The sequence below is a fragment of the Monodon monoceros genome, unplaced genomic scaffold (assembly GCF_005190385.1).
Source record: "Monodon monoceros isolate NGI ecotype Baffin Bay Population unplaced genomic scaffold, NGI_Narwhal_1 Super_Scaffold_5, whole genome shotgun sequence".
Classification (NCBI taxonomy): Eukaryota; Metazoa; Chordata; class Mammalia; order Artiodactyla; family Monodontidae; genus Monodon; species Monodon monoceros.
In genome coordinates, this window is record NW_021703782.1 from 111,629,659 (window position 1) to 111,653,229 (window position 23,571).

Genomic DNA, 23,571 nt, shown 5'->3' on the forward strand with positions numbered 1-23,571 from the left:
CCCAGGAGGGATGTGTGCCCCTCGCCAGCACAAGGCAGCCGTGTTTGTCTTGGGGTGGGGCTCCCGCTCCTACAGAGAGTATTCCCAGAGGCTGGCAGAGGAGCCAACGCGGCCCCCCACCCGCTGGGGGGTGGGGGGGCGGGGCCACACGGCTGCTGGAGGAGCCTGCCCTGAGGGAGGGGCACACGTGCAGCTCCTCTCCCCCACGCTGGCCGCCTGGGGACACTCCCGCCCAGAGAGCGTCTACATGCCCAGGGGATGGTGCAGGCTGTGGGCAGTCGGGAAGGGGGCTGACCGGGCTTGGGAGACCCCAGGGCCCTTGATGGAGCAACAGGCCGCCAACATGGGCTAGGGTGGCCTCTGGGGCCAGGGCCCGTCCCAGCAGGGTCAGTGGCTCCTGGGGTCCTGCCAGCGAGCGTCCTCTCCTGCACCTGCCACCTCTCCTGGCACCCACGCTCCAACTCCCTGAGGGGAGGGGACCCTGCTTGGCCGCTGGACCGGGGGCTCCAACCAAGTGGGGCTGCAGCTCCTGGAATCCCACACGGGGAAGATGGCATCTGACAGGGATCCTCAGGAGTTGTCTGACTTGAGTCTGGGGTGCACAGGACAGGCGGTGAGAAGTGGGGTTCATCTCCAGACCGGGATGCACAGTCATACCCACTGCTAAGTGTAGACAGAGGGCCCAGCGGAGGCTGGAGACCTGCACCCGGGCGCCCTGACCGAGCGAGTAGAGAACGTTTCTCAATGTTTTGCCGAGTTTTTCAAACATAACAAAATTAGAGGAAAACCTCTTTTATTTATTCCTATAGAAAGCTGGTCAGAACAATAACGCCAGCAACGTGCCGGCCATTCCGGCTTGTCAAGGGCGCAGGGCCTGGGAACACCGGCTTAAGGTGCCCGCTCGCCCCACCCCGGAGCCGAGCGTTCACAGGCAGACGTGCGGCAGGTGCAAGTGGGAGCCCAGACTCGGGGCGGCCGCCCAGAATCTCACAAAGAAGTGCGACTGGCAGCTGGGGGACGAGAAGATACGGAAGCACAGCAAATGCTTACTAAAGCCAGAGAAGGCAGAAAAGGAGAAAAAAAGGACGGCGGGCACAGCACAGTCCTTCACCCCAAGTCCACCCGCCAAAAGAGGAAGGAGGCCCCTCCTCGAGACGGCGCCGGCCCGCCCCGCGCCCCGGAGGCCGAACACGGATGCAGGACCCCAAGGCGGGCACCCCACGACGCTCTTGGCCCTCATCTCGACCCCGGTCCACACCCAGTGGTCTCAGAGGTGCCTCTTTCTTTTGGGGGCAGCTGTGCGCCCCGATGAGTGGGTCTCTCAGAAGAGTCGCAGCATTTTCCTGTGAGATTGGCGAGCTATGGCTTCCTGCGTCCCAGGGTCCCCCGACGGGCGTGCAGGCCGGGGTCTGCCGTCCAGGACCTTAGTCCGCCCGCCCTGAAGGCAGCCCCGCCCACTTGGGGCTTGGGGGCCTCGGCTGGAGCCTCCAGGGGCAGGGGCTGGGGGAGCACCCCCGGCATTCCAGGCCCCCAGGGGCGGCCAGATGGCCAGAGCCACCTCTGTCCTCAGTGACATCCGCAGGAGCTTGGGGGCCTAGCACGGTGGTCTCGGGGAACTCAGGGATGCCTAGAGCAGGCCCTCCAGGCGGGACTGTCAGAGACAGTCTGTTCCATGGCCCCGGTCACAGAGCGCAGAGCTGGGAATGACCATCAGGTCCTCCATGCCCCGGGCACCCTGCATGGGCACCTCCAGGTACCCTCAAGGGCCTGCCTGGGGGGCCGGGGGGTGGCCACATAGCACTGACCCGCACCCTCTGCAGCCCTTCTGCAGCCCCCAGCCTGGCACGTCACTGCTGGCTCCAAGAGGCCCGCTGGACCTGGAAGTGTGGTCCAGGCTTGGCTGCACCTTCCTCTCTCCAGGAAGACACCCTTCCTGGCAGCCCGGCCTCCATCAGGGACCTGACTGTGGCTGAGTTCCCAGCAGGCCCGAGGCCTCGCCTGTCAGGGGCAGACGGCTTCCCTCCCAGGTCCTGAACTCAGGCCGCTGCCTGGAAGATGGAGAAGCAGCAGACCATCCGTCCTTCGGGGAGGGGCCTTGGTCAGGACTCTGCCTCGCCCTCCTCTTGGGCACCTGGGCAGCCTCGGGGGCCGGGCAGCCAGGAGGAGGTGGTTCAGGGGCACGAGGTTTGCACTGGGGAAGCGGTGTGAGCGTGTGGAATGGGGGGCAGAGCCCGTGTCCACCCCTGACGCTCTCGTCATGGCACTCTAAGACCCTGCCTGGTCTGGCCGTGGGGTCCCTGTCACCCCAGGGCCTGTCCCCTCTCACGAGGACTTGGGGCTCTGAGGCTGCAGGCTGTGCCCGGTCCCGCTGTGGGCCCTGCTCTCCCACCAGGGAGGGGACCCTCAGGCTTGAGTCTCATACTTTAGGAGACTGTGGTGGGGGGGGGGCGAGGGGTGCAAGATGAGCCTTGGATAGAAAAAGCACCTCTACCCAGGACTATTCCTCACCAGCCTCCCCCAAGTTCCGAGTGACTGAGGCCCAAGTTAACAACGTGGGTTCACAGTGGACCTCCATTCTGGCCCTGGTCACCTGCAGGGAGACCACCCGGCCCCTGCAGATCCCTTCTCTGGCGGGGACCCCTGTCACCTCAGAGCGGCTCCTGGTCAGGGGGCAGGGTCCTGGAAGGTGTTCAGGGAACCTGGCCCCGAGGCAGGGGTCCTCGAAGCCAAGCACCACACCTCCAGGGTCCCTCTGGGTCATGGTGGGGAGGACGGCTCACCCAGGCCGCCTTCCTGCTGCCCCGCACCGTCCCAGGGACCCGGGCCACAGCCCCCAGGACGGCAGGGGCTCCACACTCGCTGGGCGTCTGCCACAGCCCGTCGTCCTGCCCATCTCGGGGCCGGCCCTTCAGGCCAGCAGCTCCAAGAGTCCGGACGGAGGGGGCCCATGGGGAGCTCCGTGCCCACCTTGGCTCTGAGGCAATCCCTGTGGCTGGTTCCCGGCTGCCCTCCTGCACAGGGGGGTTTGGGGGTCTTCCCAGAGGAACTCCTCCCCCAGGGCCTGCCCCAAGAGCTGGTGCTGAGCCTGGGTCCTCACTGAGGCTGGACGGGGAACCAAGTAAGTCTTTAGAAACACTGCTTACCACAACACCAAAAAGAAAGTGAAGAAGTGCTGAACGGGTAAGATAATATACAGAAGATAACGTAAATATGTTTTAAAAACTTGCCTTCTGTATATTATTTAGAAAAAGACAGATGACCCAGCAGGAAGGTAGGCAAACAACTTGAAGAGACATTTCACCAAAGAAGAAAATCAAAAAGACCAACAAAGAGATGGAAATATGCTCTACTCATCTGTAACCAGGGAAACGCCAATTAAAAACACTAAGGGGGGGCTTCCCTGGTGGCGTGGTGGTTGAGAGTCCGCCTGCCAATGCAGGGGACACGCGAGCCACAACTACTGAGCCCACGCACTGCTACTACTGAAGCCCGCGCACCTACAGCCCGCGCTCCGCAACAAGAAGCCACCGCAATGAGAACCCCGCGCACCGCAAACGAAGAGTAGCCCCCGCTCGCCGCAACTAGAGAAAGCCCGTGTGCAGCAACGAAGACACAACACAGCCAAAAATAAATAAATAAATAACGCTAAGAGAAGGGGTTATATTCCAAACACCAACAGTAAAAAAAAAAAGGCCACGCTTTGGCATGTATGCTGCTCCCATAATGAAAGAATCCTGTCTAGATTATTTAAAAATCTTCTATGAATCCGTAAGAAAAAGAACCACCCAGTTAGAGAGGCCCAATTGAAAGTGGGCAAATGACCAGAAATCTCCCAGAAAGGGAAGCGTGAATTTGCTCCGTAGACACTGAAAAAATGCCTCACCCTCACGCCAGGGGACGCCCAGTGACACCAGCAGGACAGCCGTGGGATTCCGTGTGAGCCTGCCGTGCACCCGCCGTGCCGGCCCGAGCAGAGCCCCCGCACCCCCAGACCTGCTCTGAGACCCCAGGGCTCGTGGGCTCAGTCCTGCTGTACGGACTCCCCGCCACGCCACCCGCAGTGGGACTGCACCCCGCATGGGCGGAGGGAGCTGCAGTCCGCGTGGAGGCACGTGGCCCTGCTCACCTGCTGGGGCCCAGCCCCTCCCAAGCCCAGACGACAGGGAGACGGCAGGAACCCGAGTCAGGGCTCCTTGTCCTGGGTCCCCAGAGCCAAACCCTGAATCAGCAGATGGCACCCCATGGAGTCCTCTGGGGATTTTGTGTGGGGTGGCGGCCCATCTGCAGACCCGGTGCGAGGGGTCGGCACCTGCTGACTTTGAACCTCGGGCTTAGTCACACCTCCGGGACGCCCTAAGTGACCGTAACCGGCTGTTCGGGGGGTCAGCAATGGGCTTCACTTCCCGTGACCGCCCTGCTCGATGCACGTGCTGGTCACGAGCGGGTCTGGAAACGCTTCAGTTTGCATGCTGATCGCTGCACTTCTAACACTCACCACCTGTTCCTGTGCTTTTCTAGGAGGACTTTCATATCTCTGCCAATAAAGACGGTTCAGGCTTTGCTTTTCCTACCTTTAAACCTCCTGTTTCCCTGTCTTATTACAACGGCTCAGACGTCCAGGAAAGCCCTGGCTACTCACTGTGACCACAGGCAAACTGGCCTCCACCCTGACTCAACAGTGAGACACTGAAAGTGTCCCCAGTTAAGTGTGGGGCTTGCTGGAGGTCTCTGGCGGCTATCATCAAATTACGAGACTTCTAACGGCAACGTTTTTCATCGTGAATGATACATATTGAACGTCATCAACTTCTTTTTACGTGTGGTTTCCCTCTTACACCCAACGTAAATTACACTTTCTCACGCTGAACCTTCATTCCCATTTAAACACTGCTGAGCATAATGTCTGAGTCTGGGTTCATCTTAGTATCTTATATTCACCAGCAGGAACTGGGGCATGATTTCCGGTCCCTGTGTCTTCGGCCAGGTTTTCATGCAGAGAAACCTAGTTGTATGCGTCGCTCTACTGTGTGTCCGTGCACAGCACCCCTACCTGGGCCTCCTCGCGCCTGAGAGCCCTCTGCCCCGCCCCCAGACACACCTGAACGTCTCCGAGGGTGTCTCCTGACCGACGACACAGCACAGGCTGCATGGCAGCACTTCCCCTTCTTGGTGGCACAAAATAGTGGCACATCTTAAAATTAAGGACATCTTAGACCAGCAGACACGGGTCCTTCCAGTTGCCCGTCTGAGAGGCTCCACGAGGACAGGGCACCCAGGGGCCGCTTGCTGACGCCACCCGCCCCGCGTGTGTGTGACGTCCGAGTCTGCGGATGCCCGGGAGGGTCTGGAAGCGTGGACAGCGGCGACCCCCTGGGCACTGGCACCGGGGGTGGGCAGCCTGCAGCTTCCCCTGGTGTGATTCTCAACTGTTTACCGCATTTGATGCTTTCAAGGAGTACGTTATTTTATAAATAAACAGAAGTAACATGAAACAGAATTGTCCGGAAAGCAGGGCTTTTTTGTTCATTTGATCCATTTCTAGTCCAAGGAAAGCGTCTCCAAGTAAGGAGCACTACCCGGTGTTTCCTCAAGGGCGGCGCCTTTGGGCAGAGTGGGTTCCGGGCAGCGGGAGGCCTGGCAGGGGTGGGGGGGGGGGCTGCCCTCACTGAGGGCTGCCCGCCCTGCGTGAAACCCCCCTTCCCCCGCCCCAAGTTCCAGGGCGAGGCCTTCCCCTTGTACCTAGTTCTATGCAGCTGAGGTGCCACCTCCCCAGGGCTTCTAGAACGAGGTCTGCAGCGCCAGTGTTTACGTGAGGGCCTGGGCGCTCAGAAAGCCAGAGCAGACGCCCCGGTCCCGGCACCCAGATCACCCGTAGGTCTGTCTCTAACATGGTCCTGCCTGACTTCAGGGTGGCCGCCCACTCCTGCCCTTCCCATGGGACCACACCTGGCACCGGACGGTGAGCAGGGGGCTCCAGGTGAGATGGGCCCCGCCCCGTTCCCCAGTCCACGTGTGACCGGGCAGTGGCCTCCACACCCCCGCGTCACTGGGCTCTGGGCCCCACCCTACACCCCATGGGTCCCCGGGATTTGTGACGCAAACGTCCCGCGAGATCATTCCACATCCAGGTGCAAGAGCAAGGGCTTGGCGTCCCCCAGCCCCAACCCGGCAGCAGGTTTAACCAACTTTCACCAAATGTCCAGCTGGTGCCGGCAACATGGCCCGAGGGCCGAGAACAAATAAAGGGAGACGCCCCCGCTGCCCCCAAGAAGCCCCGTGCCCGCCCCACGTGCCCTCTCCTGGCCGGTCATCTCCCCCCTGACCCTCCCAAAGCAGCCGCGTCGTCCTAAGCAGGTGGCACCTGACGCCTGGCCCCCGTGGATCCCGCCCGGGAGGGCTGCCCCTCTGGCGCAGCAAGCACTCCTTGGATGAGGGATCTTAGCACCCATAGCACACAGGGCGCTCGCGAGCTGAACAGGAGTCTCACGTGAAGAAATACACACAAGGATGACAACGCATTTTCCGCCGCGCACACAGCGGCTTTTTGCAGTGATGCTTCTGCAGCTGATCGACTCCTACTGGCAGTTCCGTGCCTACCACGAAAACCGCACAAAGTAACCATTAATAAATGTACTTAAGAAGCAAAAAACTCTAGGGAGAACTCGTGACAAATACTGAGAACCACTCATTTAAAAAATGAGAATAAACACTTTGTCAAATTTTATCAAGCTCTGTACTTGGGATCCGTTTGCTTTCCTGTAGGTACGTTCTACTTCAATTGAAAAAAAAGAACAAGGGTTGTATTGTGATGAAAACAACAAAAAACTCACCACCTAGAATTAAAAGGGCAAAAAACCAAATTGTTTCTTGCACAAATGGAGACTAGAGAGGTTTATCAGTTCAACTGAAAATAACAGCTTTAAAAAAAAAAACACACACACACACTTTAAATTCAAGTCCTGATGCTTCAGCCTCTGCCTGGCGGTGCTGTTGACGCCTTCTGTATGCTCAGAAACTCCCATCACAGGATCCTGACCTGGATGAGCAAAGAGCACGCATGGTCCAAGGCCATCTGAGCCCCCACCTCAATGCCTGGTCCTTGGAGATGCAGGCTTGTCAATTTAACCAATCACATCATTACAGCATTTCAAACTGTAATACAGCGTGGAGCGTGTGCGCAGCCGAGGCCCAGAGTAACGGTACCTCAGAGTTCCAAGTTCTAGACAATCAGTCACCCAGTGAAAACACAGGCCCGGAGACGTGACTCCAAGGCCAAGATTGCTAGCTTCTGACCTTTGTAATAGCACCAGCCTAGACTTCACTTTTATGGGAAAGTCGGTTTTTATGCTGTTGCTATTTCTTTGCACCGGCGGCGACCCCAAATTCTCATTGCCAAGAAAGGGTTCCCGTGAAACAAATCCTTCACCGATTACATCCGGGCTTGACGGCGTGGAGCTCAGGCTGTAGTGTTTACTACGTTTAGTTAATTATTCATTCCCACAGTAAGCGGCTTTTCCTTGCTATTGAGGAAATCACGTGGACACGGCAACTCGCTCTTTCTAAAGAACAGAGAACAACGAGATCACCCCCTCCTAGATGAGCACAGGGAAGGGTAGGGAGACAGAGGGGCCCCGCTTCTTCCCAGGGCAAGTTCTGCCCCCGAGATCTCAAACGGTCCCCACAGCTCGGGCCTTCGCATGGAGATGCAGTCAGGGACAGCCCGGAGAAGGCTCCAGACCGCGGCAAGGCGCCCCCAACCCCTGCAAGAGACGGCCAGGCGGGATGCCACCCGGACGCGTTCTGCTCCCCGCCAACGCTGGCGGACTTGGCCGTGACCGTGACGCAGAAGCGCAGCCCATCCTCCCCACACGCAGAGCCCCCACCAGAAACGAGGGCCACAAACTGGGAGGGGGCTGCCTAAAGCCGCTCACTCCCGCTTCTCAAAGGCCAAACCGCGTTTCACAGAGTAGGTCAGCATCAATTAGGAAAGGCTGTCCAAGTTCATCTTAACAGGAAATTTCATTTCAGGTACTTCCCTCCCCAAGTAAGAGCTACAGTTTCAAAAAATAAAAGTATACCCTAGGGGCTTCCCTGGCGGTCCAGTGGTTAGGATTCCACGCTTCCACTGCAGGGGGCGTGTGCTCGATCTCTGGTCGGGGAACTAAGACCCCACAAGGTGCGCAGTGCAGCCAAAAATGAATAATAAGCCAAAGGAGAGAACACACACACACGAAGTATAACCGAGACATAACTTCGGAATTCTTCCATTTTGCAATTTGCCGGAGCAAAGAACACAGTTTGGGTCCAAACAGCCTGATCAGACACTGCCCTGCAGTGACGTGCAAAGGCAAAGGACACACGGGAAAGACAGTCCGTCCGCCTCTGGTGTGTGCGAGCGTCCACACCCCCCCCCCCGCCACGTACGCACACTCACGCACACGTGTGTGGGGATAAGTTAATACATCTGCACATAGATCTGTAAAATACGGGGCTGACTCACCGCAGTTTTATTTGGGCTCCTGGGGTCCCAGCTCACCACCAAGGACGCATACGTGAACCCCATCACGTGCTCAGCCATGCACGCAACACTTTCTTCACCAGGTTAAATTCTAAACGGGTAGACAGGTGGCTGGTCAGAATGCCGAGAAGCAAGGAAAGACGCACAACCCTCCACCGTAAGAACACGGCACGAATATGCAGGTGCCCTGGAAGGCGATACAGTTACAGGGAGCCTACGAGGCCATTAACGACTTTACCACCACCAAAACCAGAGAGGACCGAAAATCTCCACCACGGAAGGGAATCCTGCGTCTGAAACTTCCTGCGACGCACAGGGGGCCCGAGGGGAGCGTCCGTCCCCACGTCCCGAGCACTGGTCCCCTCACTGGCTTAACGAAGGGCACAGAGCACCACATGCGAACAACCTTCACAACGCCCCACAGGTTGACTGACTGTATCAGAAAACCCAGCGTTCACCCAGAACTTCGGTGGGAGCGAGATTCCCAGCACTGGGCCGGGAGTGCCTCTAAATCTTCACTGAAAACAGTCATATTCCACTGACTTCAACAGGACTGTTATAAAATGACAGAGAAGTTGTCACACGTCTTGTCCGCATAAAGGAAGAAGTTGGAAAGCGTCCCTTCCCTAGAAGGATGTGATGCTCTAATAAAAGGGACGTTAGTCAACTAGAAACCACAGGAAATTTCTCTACAGCAAGGAGCTGGGGACACTGACCGAGAAACAAGTCACGACAACCTCAGGCAAACGTGACCATAGAAAGCAAATTAGGTAATTACTTTATTACATCTTAGTGCTTTCTTAAAATAAATATAATAATATAATATCCAACATACAGTGAGAAATAAAGCACACGTGTGAACGGCATGGTAACAGGAAAGTTCACTCAGGACTGTTTAATACTCAGCACTGGAGAAACCGCACAGCTTCGTTACCTATTTACAGACAGAGCTGCTGGCTACCGATATATACAAACCCAACCGGGAGCGGGCAAGGCCCTGCCGTTTCTGTACCACGTTCCCTCCATCCTCATGGACACAGTCCGTTCACCTTTTCGTCTAAAATTACCAGTATACTTTGTCTTAACTGTTTCTCTCCTCTGATCTTCAGATTCTTTCTGCAGTTTGAGATAGATTCAAGTAACACTCCCGAGAAAATATGTGCAAAACTAACATATGTGACTCCAGAATCTTCCGGCAGTCGGGTCAGCTGGTCAGTTGCACAGGTGTCGGCAGACTTCCGGTGCCGTGTGGAGGCCGGGCAGGAACGTCTGGTCCGGAGAAGCCCTAGTGACTGTCAGGGCCGCCGTGGAGAGAACCCAGAGCATTCCGCTGACTTGGAGTTCCGAGACGGCCGCAGATAACCCCTTTAATTGTCTTTAAGCAGGCGACACAACGAAATGCTCAATCTAAACCGAGAACCGCACGCTTACTGCTCTTCCAGAAGCAAGAATCAGGACGGGTGAGTGATGACGTGATAAAAACACTAAAAGAGCCGTCCGCGTAAGTGCATCGCCTTTTAAGAGAAACATGCTCAGAGTGAAAAAGATTCTACTTTACCAAAATCTGTCTTTATTAAAGTGAACAAATCGGGAGCACACCATCCCAAACGTAATGAACGCGGGCTGTAATCGGCTCAGCTTTTCCTATTTTCAACTAGGCAAGCACCAGCGAGAGTACCATTCACCATCCTCATGATCGCGTGTCGGCGAGAACCCCTCCGTACTTGTAAACGTTATTTTAGCAGAAGACAGACTTCGCAGATTTCAGGGCTTTTAGTGAACCGGTATTTTCAGTGAACTTTTTCTGAGCAGCAAGGAACAAGGATTTTTTTCAGAAATCTTAGAATTGGATATAAACGTTGGCAGTAGACACAATCAATAAATATACAGTTTCTCAAATGAAAACGACTTCCCCAACACGAGCTCCTTCCCCACAGACATTCAAAAACCCTGACCCAAGATCGAGTCTCAGTCCTATCATCTCGCGAGATTACAGCTGGCCAGCAAGAGGGCTGTCAGGTCATGTGCAAAAGGGGGTGAGGTGAGAGGCAAGAGAGCCAAGGAAATCACTTTTAATTTATACCGAAGGAGAACTTCAAGTACAAGGAATCCGCTGCCTGGAGCCCCTGGGCACGCGCCCCTCGTCTGGGAGCCTCCACGTAGCGGTGACCACGGCGGCCGCGAGCCGCTGGAAACGGAGCTGAGTCCTCACTGCGGCTCCACCTGCCGTCCTGTGTGCTGGGACCTAAGGGAGGGTTTTCTCGTGTTGTCTAGAAGCCTCTTTGAAAAAGGTCTGTGATTCTGCACACTTCGTACCCAAAAGGATGAAAATAATAAATATCGACCTGGCCGGCGCGTCCTCAGACTCCTGCCGCACCAGGGTCATTTACGAGTCTGCGTCTTCTTTGGCACCGAGGGCCGCTTGGGCTGCCACAAGTGGTTATGAATGGTGAGCGCGTCCACGCTGACGGACATGGTTTTGGCCGGGATCAGGTTAAACTGTTTTCGGTCTGAGCTGTATTTATACAGTTTGTCGATCATCTTCTTGGTGATGCTCTTTGGCCCCGTGCCAGTTAGTTTGTAGATTTCTTCAGTGTCAGGATAGTAGCAATAAAGTGCCCTGAACTGGCAGCCAGCATCACGAAACAGTATGATGTAGTGATTCGCGTCACACTTCTCCAGCTCCTGTGTGGAGGGAGTGAAGGACAAGAGACAGGGAACGTGAGTCTCTCCCGCAGTCACACCGCAGCATCCACCGTCCTGACCAGGAGGCCCGCGGCCAGCTAACCGCCCACCCCGGGGCAAGCTTTCTAGGACACAAAGCTATGGGTTATCCGTTCAGCGGAGCACCATCTACCGCTGAGATTTTACTTCAGTCCAGGTATCCAAGGAAAAAAATGCTTTTAACATTAAGTGAAAAATCACATGAAAAAGACACTCGACATCATTAGCCATCAGGGAAATGCCAACCAAAACCACAGTGAGGGGCTTCCCTGGTGGCGCAGTGGTTAAGAATCCGCCTGCCAATGCAGGGGACACGGGTTTCAGCCCTGGTCCGGGAAGATCCCACATGCCTTGGAGCGACCAAGCCCGTGCGCCACAACTACTGAGCCTGCGCTCTAGAGCCCACGAGCCACAACTGCTGAAGCCCACACACCTAGAGTCCGTGCTCCGCAACAAAGAGAAGCCACCGCAGTGAGAAGCCTGCGCACCACAACGAAGAGTATCCCCCGCTCGCCGCAACTAGAGAAAGCTCGCGTGCAGCAACAAAGACCCAATGCAGCCATGAGTAAGTAAATAAAATAAATTTTAAAAAAAGACAAAGTTCCATTTAAAAAAAAAACAAACCACAATGGGGGGGGTACTTCCCTGGTGGTGCAGTGGCTAAGACTCTGCACTCCCAATGCAAGGGGCCTGGGTTCGATCCCTGGTCAGGGAGGGAACTAGATCCCACATGCATGCAGCACCTAAGAGTCCACATGCCGCAACTAAACACATAAATATTAAAAAAAAAAAAAAAAAAGCCACAAGGGGGTAGCACCTCATGCCCACTAAGCTAGAGTCAGCACAGGTTCTGGTGCGAAGAAGCAAGCACTCATTTTCCGCTGGTGGAGGGGAGGCGACACAGCCTCTGCGTCGGCCAGTCAGTCGGCCAGTGGTTCAAAATGTCACACAGAGTTACCACGCGACCCAGCAATTCTTCTCTCAGTTAGACACCCGAGAGAAGTTAAAACACGCATGCACGCAAAACCTGCGCACAAACGTTTCCAGCCGCGTTATTCGTAACGGCCAAAAGTAGAAACAATCCAAATGTCCATCAACAGGTGAAAGGATAAACAAAATGGTCTAGACGTACAACGGGAAGCTGTTCAGTCACAAAAAGGAATGAAGCACCACCACACTCGCTACAACTCGGAGGAGCCTCGGTAACATCGTGCCGAGCGAAAGAAGCCGCTCCAAGAGGCTGCCTCAGGCGTGAGTCCCTTCACGGGACGTGTCCAGAAGAGGCGAACACACAGAGGGGACCGCGGACCTGTGGGGCCGGGCGCTGGGGGGCGAGCGCGGGGAGCGGCCTCGGTACAGGACCCTTCTGCGGGGGCAGCTTCTGGGATTAACTGGTGATGGCCGCCCCCTGGGGACAGAATGAGCAGCCCTGAACTAGCACTGAAGGGGGAACCTCACGCTGCGTGAGCGATCTCTCAATAACGCTGCCACAAAAGAACCTGAGGCAGGCACGACCGTCAGTACTTGTTACAGCGTCTGCCGTACCGTGTGCTCAACTCTAAGAAATCACTAACACAAAAACATTTTAAAACAGATTCTCCTCGTGCTTGAAAATGGCTAGTTTCGTTTTCTACCCCTGCAGCTCTCTGAGCATGGGCCAGGGTTCCTGACACCCTCTCCGGGTCTCTGCTTACTACGTTATCTGCCTCTTCACCCGGCCCTCAGGGTACAATGCCATTGTCCAGCGGCCAGGGACACGTGGTCTGTAACAGACAGACTCGGAAGCGGGTCACACCCAGCTGTCTCCTACTAGCCAGGAGCTAAAAAGACTCCTATGATGTAAAACAATGCCACTCTTCTCACTCTGTTTTTGTTTTAGAAAACTGTAGTTTTTCACAAATAGATACTATTCTTTTCAGAATCTAACAGGCTTGTTTTTTAAAATAAACAAATATACTTGTAAAATTAAGAAGAAAAAGCAAAATTTAAAGCTGCAAGTATAATACTGATTTCAACGACATAAAAACTGTTCAAACGTGAACAGAACTAAAGACGCAAAGACACATCCAGGCCCCCGGGCCCTGCCCTCCGCAGGGTCACCACGGCCCCGCCTCCACCCTCTCGCGCCCGTCCCTGCCGGCAGCCGCTCAGGAGGCCGTGGCTCACGGCCGTCCTCTGCCCACAGCTGCATTCACCCCCTCACCCAAGGCAAAGCCATGTCCCCTTTGGCCCACAGAGGCCCGACTGGAGCTGCCCCGTGACCTCTGACCCCCAGCTCCCCGCTCCAGCCCCAACCAGGGGATCAGTCCCACCTGGAGCCCGTGCGCCTCCCTAGATCTGCGGGGCACCCTCCCCGCTCCAGGCCTCTGCTCAAATGACACCTTCGAGTAAGACCCACTGACCGACCAGCCTACTGACCACTGCAGCCACCCTCGGGCCCGCGTCCTGCTCCCCTTTCACTCTTTCCAGACCGCGGCCAGAATCAGCACCACCCACTTTTGTAAACAGGTTTTTGGGGACCGAGCCGCCCTCTGGTCAGTCTGTGGCTGTTCTCACGCTGTGGCAGCACAGACGGGCAGACCCGCCGGCCTCCAGAGTTTCTCGTGCGACTGCTCTGTCGCGGGGCCGCCTCGTGCCTGGGACCGTCAGCTCCACAGCCAGGCCTTTGCGTCTGTCTGCTCCTGGCCCAGCCCAGAGGCTGGAGCAGCTCGGTGACACGTGAGTGGAGAGGAGCCCCGCGCCCCGCACGCTGCCCCTAGCCGGAGCATCAGTCAGGTCACAGCACGCAGTCCTGACCTGGACCCTCCTTCCACATCTTCCACCTGCTAAGGCCACCGCCACTCACCGTTAGTGACCGAGGGCTGCCGCCCCCGGGGAGCAAACAAGTCAACGCAACGGGACAGAAACGACCAGCATTTTGCCCCGAACTCCCACTTCTCCAGCGGCCCCAGCTCAGAGCTGGGGTCCCTCCTGTCTCCACCCGACACCACCTCCGACCCCCCCCACCCCGCAGACACCCTGCCCTCAACACCAAACTAACTCAAGAAATCTCACCCACTGCCCGTGCCCCACCCCAGAGGGCCTGCCCTGGACCCCCAGCCCTGACCCCAGTGCAGCCCCCTCCGTCTCGCTGGTCTGAATCCCGCTCTTCCGCGGAGCCGTCCCAACCGCGAGGGCCTGGGACACGAGTGTCCTGCGTGTCCTCACACAAGAGTCACACACGTGCAGGACAGCAGCCTCACGTGTCAACAATCGGGATGCTCTCCTCTAGAAAGAACCCTCATTTATAAACACCCTTATTCTACATAAAAAACTGGGGGTGAAATTTGATACTTGCCTCTAATATTGAATTCTTGTGAGGTTCATTCACCTTTCCGGCCAGACAGCAATGGGATATAGCATTGTGAATAATTGGTTTGTTTGATTTGCTGCTAGGCTCCTTAAACAGCTTGGGACCTACGAAAAGCAGGCCAAGATTTGCAAAATTAATATTTACAGCACACACACACACACACACACACACACACACACACACACACGAAAGGCGACAATTTTGTAGAACCAAGCAGCAGGTAGGCTGAATTAGGGATGTTCGTAATTTTTTGAAAATGGGAATAGCCACTTCAAATCTATGACAGAATTCTAAGTTACAGATTTTAAATAAACTAAGGAAAAGACTAAAGTAAGTAATAATTTATTCCCTTTCCAATTCTGGTTTCTTTGATTAAAAAAAACAAAAAAACAAAAAACAGAAACCAAGAAACAGTAATTTTTAAAAGCCTAAGGTTCCAAAGTGCCCAGGACGTCACAGTGAGCCGTGGGCTGTGCAGACATGAGGGCACGTCACCCACTGCGCCCGGGCCCCGCCCCCCCCCAGGCCGCGGCCGTGTGCCCGTGCCCCGCAGAGAGCGAGGCCGTCACCTGTGTACTCGGCCACCGAGGCAAGGGAGGATGCAGCGGACGCCGTCTCCCAGTCTCTGTCGGTGCTCCGGCTGGGGTTGCGGCTCAGGATGGGCAAGGCTTCCAGGGACTCGACTCTGCTGGGGAAGAGGACGGGGGCGGGGCTGGGAGGGCGGCGGGCACGCCTCCTCTCGCCCACAACTGGCACCGGCTGGCGGGATCCCGCCCCGAAACGAGCCAGGCTGCACCATGGGCACATGAAGGGCCATCGGCCGCGGCAGGAGGCTGGCAGCAACAGTGGGGAGCGCAGCCGGTGCTCCCTGGAGAATACGATGACAGACTCGGGGCAAGACACAAAGACCCCACCCGCCTCGGGCACCAGAGTGACCTCATCAGGGAAGGTTCGCCCTCACGCTCAGCCCTGCTGGCGTGGGAACCAGAGGACCCGGTTTGGGCCATCTGCACCGCTGCCAGACAAGGGACGGGACCCCGGGAAGGAAGGACAGGCAGAGAGGGCCGAGTCCAAAACCCCGGCAGGTCTCAAACGACTCTCCAATCCCTGGCAGGCCTGAGCCGCGTCCCTGCAGGGCCTTCTCCGCTGAGCGGGACACAGACGCTCATGCACGAGAGGCAGGTGCGGGCGCAGTCCGAATCCAACCCCGGTAACTGACCGCCTGGACAAAATTCTAACCAGAATCTCCGGGAGGTGTCCTACACAAAGCCCCGGCGACAAGAAGCCACCGGACGTGTGGAGAGGCAGGACAACACTCATGATGAAGGACAGGAGGGGACCCTGCCTACCAGGAGGCCAAGCCCACCCGTGGGGGTGGCTGCTGAGGCCCGTGGGCAGACGTTCAGTGCCAGCGACAGGGTCCCCAGGCCTCCGCCCAAATTACTCCTTAATCACATAAGGGAAATTCTCCAGCAGCCGTGGGAAAACAGCACCTTAACCCAAGTCAAAGTGACACACACAACTGGCTGCGCTGAGAAAGACACGTCCTCCTCTCTGGGGTGTTCCCGCCAAACATGCACAGCCTGGACCTAATCCTGGGAAACCCACTGGGGGACGGGCAACAAAATAACTGGCCAGTACTCAGCAGAAGCGTCAAGGCCCAGGAGGACAAAGGAGGGCGAGGGCCCGTTCTGGACAGAAGGGACACAGTGACTCAGGGCGACCGTGGTCCCGCACGGGCCTGGGCTCTCAAGGACACTCTGCCAATCGGCCACGGCGGGCATGGACTGGGGACCTAATGGCAGTGCTGGTTCGATGACTGTGGTGACACAAGCCAACGTCCTTGTTCAGAGAACGTGCGCTCCAAAGCGTTTAAGGATAAAGAGGATGCCACCAACTTACTCGTAAACGATTAAAAACGAAAACGCGTGCAGGGCCGGGAGGACAAGGGGACAGAGGACAAAAATGTCGAAACATTTCGCTAATCGGTGAACCTCGGTGAAGGGCAGTTAGCTCCTGTGACATTACTGCCATGGCTCTGGACATCTGAAATTGCACCAAAATCACAGCGACAGAACCACTGCCCACATGGTGTCCCGCTGCACGGCACCCGGCCCCTTACCGCTGGGAAGGCGTGCCCCCCGAATGCACGCTCTCGGGCTCTGTGGTCGTTGCGGAGGCCAAGGACAGGCTGGAGCCCGACTGGGCCCGGCTCAGGTCATCCGCTGCCAGAGACAAGACAAGACAAGCTTTCATGACACGCGTGTTTGGCCCACCAGCCACCTGACCTGTGCAGCAGGAGAAAGAGCCGGGGGCCCGAAGCCAGCGGGACGTGGGGCCCCAGGCTGGGACCCTCCCCGCGCGCACGGCTCCCACCACCTGAGGACCCAGCGCTCAGTCCCAACCTTCCCTTCTGTGAAACGGGAGAGCCCCCTGCAGCCCAGCCTCGCGGCTTCGGGAGAACTCCAGTGGCTCAGGGCCGCGAAGGGGGAGGGCCCCGCGCCGCGCGCTCACGTGGGGGGGTGCTCTTGGGTCCCGAATCGCTGCTGGGCTCCTCCCGATGCACGGACTTGGGCCGCGGCTTCCTGGGCCTGGACTTGGGTTTCCCCAGGCCCTGCTCCTCCAGAATCTGCTGCTGCTTCCGCCGCAGGTACTCCTGCTTGATGAGCTCCCGCCGCGCCTTCTCCTCCTCCTTGCGGATCCGATCTTCCTCCGCTTTACGCCTGCGGGAAGGAGCGGCCAGGACGCCCTGGTCATGCCAGCGCCGCGCCGCGGGAGGGGACAACAGACACGGCGGCCACGCCGACCGCGTGCGGTGCCCACCAGGCACCCGGGCCACCTACCGTGCCTCGTCTCTCCTGAGCTCGACCTCCACCTCCAGCTGCTGCCTCCGCATGCGGGCCTCCTCGGCTTTGCGCTGCTGCTTCAGAAGGAAGGCTGCCCGCTTCCTGGCGAGCTCGTCATCCGCCTTCTGTTCGTCCTGCAGGGCAGACGCCACCTACAGCGCGGCCGGGCACGACCCCCGCGGGTCCCCAGCACTGCCGCCCCCGGCCCTCCACGCACCCCAGGAACATGAAACGCTTCCTACTCCTCCTAACTGATGGGTGAGCGAGCGTCTCTCTACAGACACGCTAAAATACAAACGGGAGTCAAACCGCGCCCTTAGAGAAGCATTTAGTCTGCTGGCACTGAACTCCGTTCGCCTTAAAAACTGCACTTGTATCTCCACAACAGGAGCCAAAACCCAGACGGGTCATTTGTCTGTTTCCAATTTAAGAGCACAAACGTCAGGCAAAGGCCGTGCGCGTCTCCTGAGAAGACGGCCCTCAGAGCTCCGTGGTGCGTCAGCCACCTCCTAAGTGCCAGGACAAAAGGAGACGCTATCAAGACAGAAGGGAATCTCACAACTCACTGCTCTCTCCTGAAGGAAACGCTACAAGAAAGGCACTGAGAGAAACAAAAACGTTTCCTAAAGTTTCTACGCCCGCCGGGACTCTAACGGGGTGAAGCAAACCTTGGCCCAAAGGCCAAGTGCAGCCCGTGACCTGTTCTGCAGAGACTGCGAGGTAAGAATGTTTTTTCACTCTTAAACGGTTGGAAAACCATCAAAAGAAAAACATTTCGTGACACACGAGGACGAGTCAGAACTCCCATTTCAGGGCCCAAGGTCAAGCTCTGCTGGCGCACAGCCAGGCTCCCGCAAGCAGGCGCTCCCAGCGGCTTAGGGCGAGGCGGGTCCTTGCGGAGACCACGTGGCCACGAAGCCGCATGCGTCTCTCCTCAGCCTCCACAGAAGAGGTTAGGTTCTCTGTGACGCCCTCACGACTAGGCCAGGGTGACGTGCCCGCCCACCACGTGACACAGACGCCACCAGCGCTTTACCTTGAAGAAGAAGCCGACCCCCGGCTTCTGGTCGCCCTCGCTGGCGAGGTCCGCGGAGCTGTGGCGGCCTTCCGTCCCCCCGTCATCGTCGGGGGCCTTCAGGTCGGAGAGGTCCACCTCGATGAGGTTAGCCTTGCTCCTCGGGGGCCCGTCCAGGGCCGCGACCCCCTTTCCCGGCCCGCTGAGGGCGGCGAGCCCCGCCCCCCTCATGCCGTCTTCCAGAGCCTCCCTGAAGCCCATCTGTTCCGAGGTGACGCTGGCATCCCTGGGGGAGGCCGAGACAAATGTCCGCTGGTTGTTCTCATCGTGGAGCCTGTAACCGGCGAAGCAGCACTCCTCGTGGGGGTCACTCCCAGGGTCGGCGACCCCGTCCCAGCCCGGGTCAGAGGGCGTCCGGGGGGAGAAGGACCGTAAGCGAGGGGTGGCCTCGACACCAGGCGTGAGGGCCTTGCTTCGGGAGGAACCCTGCGCTCGCTCCTTCGGCACCTTCAGCTCGGCCGGTCTTCCCGAACGGGAATTCCGACCCGGACCGAGCCGAGGGGCCTTGCGGTGGCCGGCCAGTGCCGTCGGAGAGAGCGGCTCGCCAAAGTGTACGGCCCCCTTGACCTTGGGGTCCTGGGAGCCGTTCCCGGGGCCCGGCGCGGGCAGCGTGGGGGACGCGAGCAGCAGCTGCTCCTGCTGCCGGGAGACCCTGAGGATGGCCTGCTGCAGCGTGCTGATGGCCTCGTTCAGCTTCTCAACGGACAGGTCGCACTCGCCCAGGTCCACGCCCACGTCCACACCCTCGACGGCCTCCAGGAGCACCGCTGACAGCGCCTTGCTCCGCTCCAGCTCGGGGAGGGCGGCGGGGTCCTTGCGCTGATGCTGCTGGACCAGAGCCAGGTCCTCTCCGTCCAGGTCGGGGGGCCCCAGGAGGTCTCCCCTGCCCTCCTCCTTGCCAAGCAGGTCTCCCACCCGGGACACGCCATCGAGGTCGTCCCCGTTGTGCTGAGGGTGCCCTCCCGCCGAGGCCCCCGCTCTCGGTGGCCGAGGGGCAGCGTCGGCCCGGCCCCTCCTGACCACGTGCAGGAAGGCTGCCTTGCCCAGCTTCAGGCGCTGCCGCGCCGACAGCGCCTCCACCTTCTTCTTCTGCGCCTCGATGGCCCGGCGCTTCTCCTCCAGCTGCATGTGCAGCCGCGCCAGCTCGGAGGCCAGCAGGTTGGCCTGGTCCCCGCCCTGCCAGCCCGGGCTCTGCTCGCCCCTCTGCTTCCACGTGGTCAGCGGGGCCGGGCAGCTCTCCGAGGCGTCGGGCGTGGTCTTCTGGGAGCTGCTCGTGCTCGACTTGGTCTCGCAGCTGTTGAGCCTGTGAAGCTTCTTCTCGGCAAAACTGGTCATCTTCACGCTCCCGCCGGCCACGGAGCCACTGCTGAGCTGGCTCAGACACGGGCTGGAGCGGCCGCTGGCGTCGTCCTTGCCCTCGTGCTCCTTCACTTTCAGGTCCTCCTGCAGCTTCGCCGATTCCTCCTCCCCAACGTACCCGGCCCCCAGCACGGGGCAGTCCTCACCGGCGAAGGCCTGCTCGGCCCCCTCCAGGTCTGTGATGTCCGAGTCGGAGTCCTGCCTCAGGATGGCCCAGGCTTCTGGGCCAAGGGCGCAGGGGCTCTGCGCACAGCTCGCGGACAACCTGCCCTCCACGTCCTCATCGGCCCTGCCCAGGTGAAGGAAGAAGCCGTCGGCTGGCAGTCCCCAAGACGGCAGGCTGGAAACGCCGCCGGCCGGAGGCCCGCCACAGGCGTCCCCCGCTGCCTGAGGCCCCGCCTCAGTGGGCACGGGGCCGAAGCCCGTGGGAAGCTCTGAACAGGAGATGGGGGTGAAAGTCCTATTCAAGTCTCGACTGACGTGACTGCCAGGCGCCTTCTTCCGCCCAGGAGGCTGGTGGCCCTCGCCGGATCTCCTGGACGTGAAGCCCCTCGGCCGCCCCTCTCCGCACTCATCCTCCTTGGTGACTGCCTGCTTCTCCTTGGCTGGCCTGAGCACGGCCGGCATCAGTGGCTCCAGGAAGAAACTGTCAGGCTGACTTTCTAAGGCATCCGCCAGCCTCTGGGGAGACCTGGCACCTGCCATCAGGCCGGGCTCGGCGCCCTGGTGAGCCGCATCCGTCCTAACGATGGCCAGGAGCTCCTCACCCTCGTCCTCAATACTGACATTGTTCAGGAGGCTTCTTCCATCGGTCCTGAGGGCTGCGGGCTGGGGCTGGTTCTGCGGGGTCAGATGAATGACACTGGATGCCAAGCTGTCCTTGCTGATGGAGCGGGCCAGGCTGACGCTGTCGCCAGAGCCCGGGTCCACGTCACAGCTCGCAGCGTGATGGAGAGCAAAGGGCGCTGGCTGAGACACAGGCCTGCAACATGGGGAAAGAAGCCATTGCACACGCCACGTCCCCACGAGAGGCTACGCAAGCTCGTGAGTGACGAGAACGTGAGTTAAGAAGAGAGAATCCAAACCTTACACACGGGAGACTTAAACAAACCCTCTCCCGGGCAAAAGAAAGCCAGAGAGCCTTTCAGTCCAGCAATTCTCAGACACTCTGGCCCAGCTCCCCTTAAAGATGCTGAGGATCCCAAAGAGGTTTTATTGATTCATCGATATTTGTCACTTCAGAAATTCAAGCTGAGATCCTTTTAAAATGATTAAAAAGTCCCGTGAGAAATCTATCACATGAGCAGTGGCCATATTTTCTAAAACAGACCAGTGCAGAGTGTAAACAGTGGGATCATTCACATTCTTGCAGACCTGACATCTGGCTGCATGCTTGTGTCTGATCTGATTCAACCTGCTGTGATCCCACACCTGGTGAGGCCCTGAGAATGGGAAAAGTAGTGACATCCCGGCGTTGTTACGGATATAATTCTGACCTCCAAGGGACTCCGTGGGCCCCAGGGGTCCTTGCACCACATCTGGGGCACTGCTCTGTCAGACTAACGAACATGTCAAGTAGAAATGTATTTGAAACACGGGTAGGTCACCTGTTTTTTTTTTCTGTCCACGCTACTGATGCCCCTCGGGGCTGACCGTCGACTCGGGTTAAGGAATTAGATCGGTGTCGCTGGTCTGCAGTTGGAGGAAACAGTTTATGTTCAGCATTAAGTAACTGATTTTATATCATTTGAAATTCTGTCACTATAATAACCATTTCTCAAGGAAACGCACCATAACTCAGTACCCCAAAACTGCTAAGGAAAGCAAGTAACCACAATACAAAACTTTTTCGTAGTTTCGATAACAGGCAGTGTGTAATTCAACCGTGATCCCGGTCATGAAAATAATCAGAGTGTTAATTACACGTCGATATCAATTAAATGACGTCAACGCCCATTGAGATAACCAGCGGATGTCAACGTATAAGCTCTTGCCGCAAAAGACAACAGCAATTTTCTGTGTGCTCCGTGTGATTCATTATGTCTCAGTAACATTTTCACCGTAACGACTTTCTGTGTGCTCCGTGTGATTCGTTATGGCTCAGTAACATTTTCACCGTAACGACTATGAATTCTAAGGTACGTCAATAAAGATCAAAACAAATTCTGCCACAGTCTCTTCTCAGCTAACATTACTACGTCATGATGAGTCTATTTATTTTGAGAGCCATGATATTAAGGAACTCCAGCGAGAGGGATGGGAAACAGCCGGCAAAGGGGAGACGGCGCTTCTTACCAGCGGGGTCCTCTCCCTGCACTGTCTTTTGCTGTTTCTGTCTCAGTGGCAACAACGGATGCGATGGGCTAAAGGCAGAGGCCCCTTTCCCCCTAAACAGAGAAAGGATGGGAGAGAAAAATCACTACCTCACCAATCTTCAAGTTCAAAAACAAAGGCGTGAGAAGCTATGGAGACCGTCACGAATTCACGCCAACCTGTAAGAAGTTCACAGGTTCCTTGGGAAAATTAACTATTATAAAAATGAACCAAAAATGTGCCAAGAACTTCAAACTTGGGATAAACATCCAAACTGCAGCTAGGGGACGTACTGACCTCTGGTTACGGCCCGTATACAACAGGTTTCAAGCTTTCACAGTAAATTCAAGCTCGCTTTAAGGCTACCCTGCTCGCCTCCGGGGGAGCAGGGGCCACAGGAGGCCCTCTCACTACCTACTCCGCACAGGCCTGCCATCACCCCTGAGAAAAGGTAATCCCCACGGGAACTGTAAACCAGCAGGAAGAGGGAGGCCGGGTGGCGGCTCTGTCCCGAGAACAGACAGACTTACAGGAGCTCAGGCTCTTCGAGGTGCAGGTGGTGCAGCTGGGTGAGGGGCTGCGGATCGGCTGGGCTCGCCGCCGCGGGGCTGCCCAGGAAGCTGCGCTTGGTGGCGTTGGAGATGGGAACAGGAGGCCGAGTGCTTCTGGGGTGCGATACTGATTTAGCTGCAGAAACGATTTTATAGAAATAGTTATTAACAGTTACAACACTAGCAAGAAGACTCTAAAAAAAAAATCCGTTTTTATAAGCACTAAAGACCCAACGTTTTTACCGGAAAGCAAAACTTCTCCAAAAAAAAATAAAATGGGTTCAAGGTCAACAAGTGTATTCTGTGATGAATACGACAGATATTATACCAAAATGAGTACTAAGATCAAAAGACCAACACAGAGTAGAAGAGCGAGCACCGGGACTGGAGGCTGCGTCTGGACAACTGACAAGCGGCCCCGGCGCCGGGGCCCTGGGGGTGCAGCCGCCGGGACGCCTTGCCGGCCAAACCCTCAAGGTGGCAGCTGCCTCAGGTGCAGAAAGACCTGGTCTCCTGAGCCCAGCCTGTGACTGAGCACCTCAGTGGCCACTTCAGCTCACGCCCCCGTGGGGTCAGGTGAGGAGATCAGGCCCAGCCCGAAGCTCCAGTCTGAACAGGGACCCCACCTCTGAGGCTGCTCCCCAGAACGCTGGCCCAAGACAGTGCCAGGGACAGTCCCGGCAGCAGGAACCAGACTCCAGGGCCAGACCGCTCACTGCCCAGGGGTCTTACGTGAGGGGAGCTGCCGAGGTTCTCAGGGGCAGGGGAGCACGCCTTGGCCACTGCCCCGAGCCCTGGCCGTCTGGGCGTCTGCTCTGCCGACGTGGCGGGGG

At 57.5% G+C, this 23,571-nt stretch overlaps 1 protein-coding gene across 4 annotated transcripts in view; it reads right to left on the reverse strand.

Annotated features, from left to right (window-relative positions):
• Positions 1–9,292: 9,292 nt before the first annotated feature.
• Positions 9,293–23,571, reverse strand: part of CAMSAP1 (calmodulin regulated spectrin associated protein 1) — a 55,509-nt gene continuing 41,230 nt past the window's right edge. For 3 of the 4 annotated variants that reach the window (XM_029202562.1, XM_029202564.1, XM_029202565.1), the window contains 10 exons: positions 22,718–22,874; positions 22,170–22,261; positions 21,482–21,566; positions 18,477–20,856; positions 17,438–17,574; positions 17,109–17,317; positions 16,717–16,819; positions 15,164–15,282; positions 14,580–14,698; positions 9,293–11,203 (listed from right to left, as the gene is read on the reverse strand). In XM_029202562.1, the coding sequence (XP_029058395.1) occupies positions 10,901–11,203; positions 14,580–14,698; positions 15,164–15,282; positions 16,717–16,819; positions 17,109–17,317; positions 17,438–17,574; positions 18,477–20,856; positions 21,482–21,566; positions 22,170–22,261; positions 22,718–22,874 (3,704 nt within the window). In that variant the 3' untranslated portion in view covers positions 9,293–10,900. The remainder of the gene's footprint in view (positions 11,204–14,579; positions 14,699–15,163; positions 15,283–16,716; positions 16,820–17,108; positions 17,318–17,437; positions 17,575–18,476; positions 20,857–21,481; positions 21,567–22,169; positions 22,262–22,717; positions 22,875–23,571) is intronic. The other variant, XM_029202563.1, reaches the window with a different exon arrangement.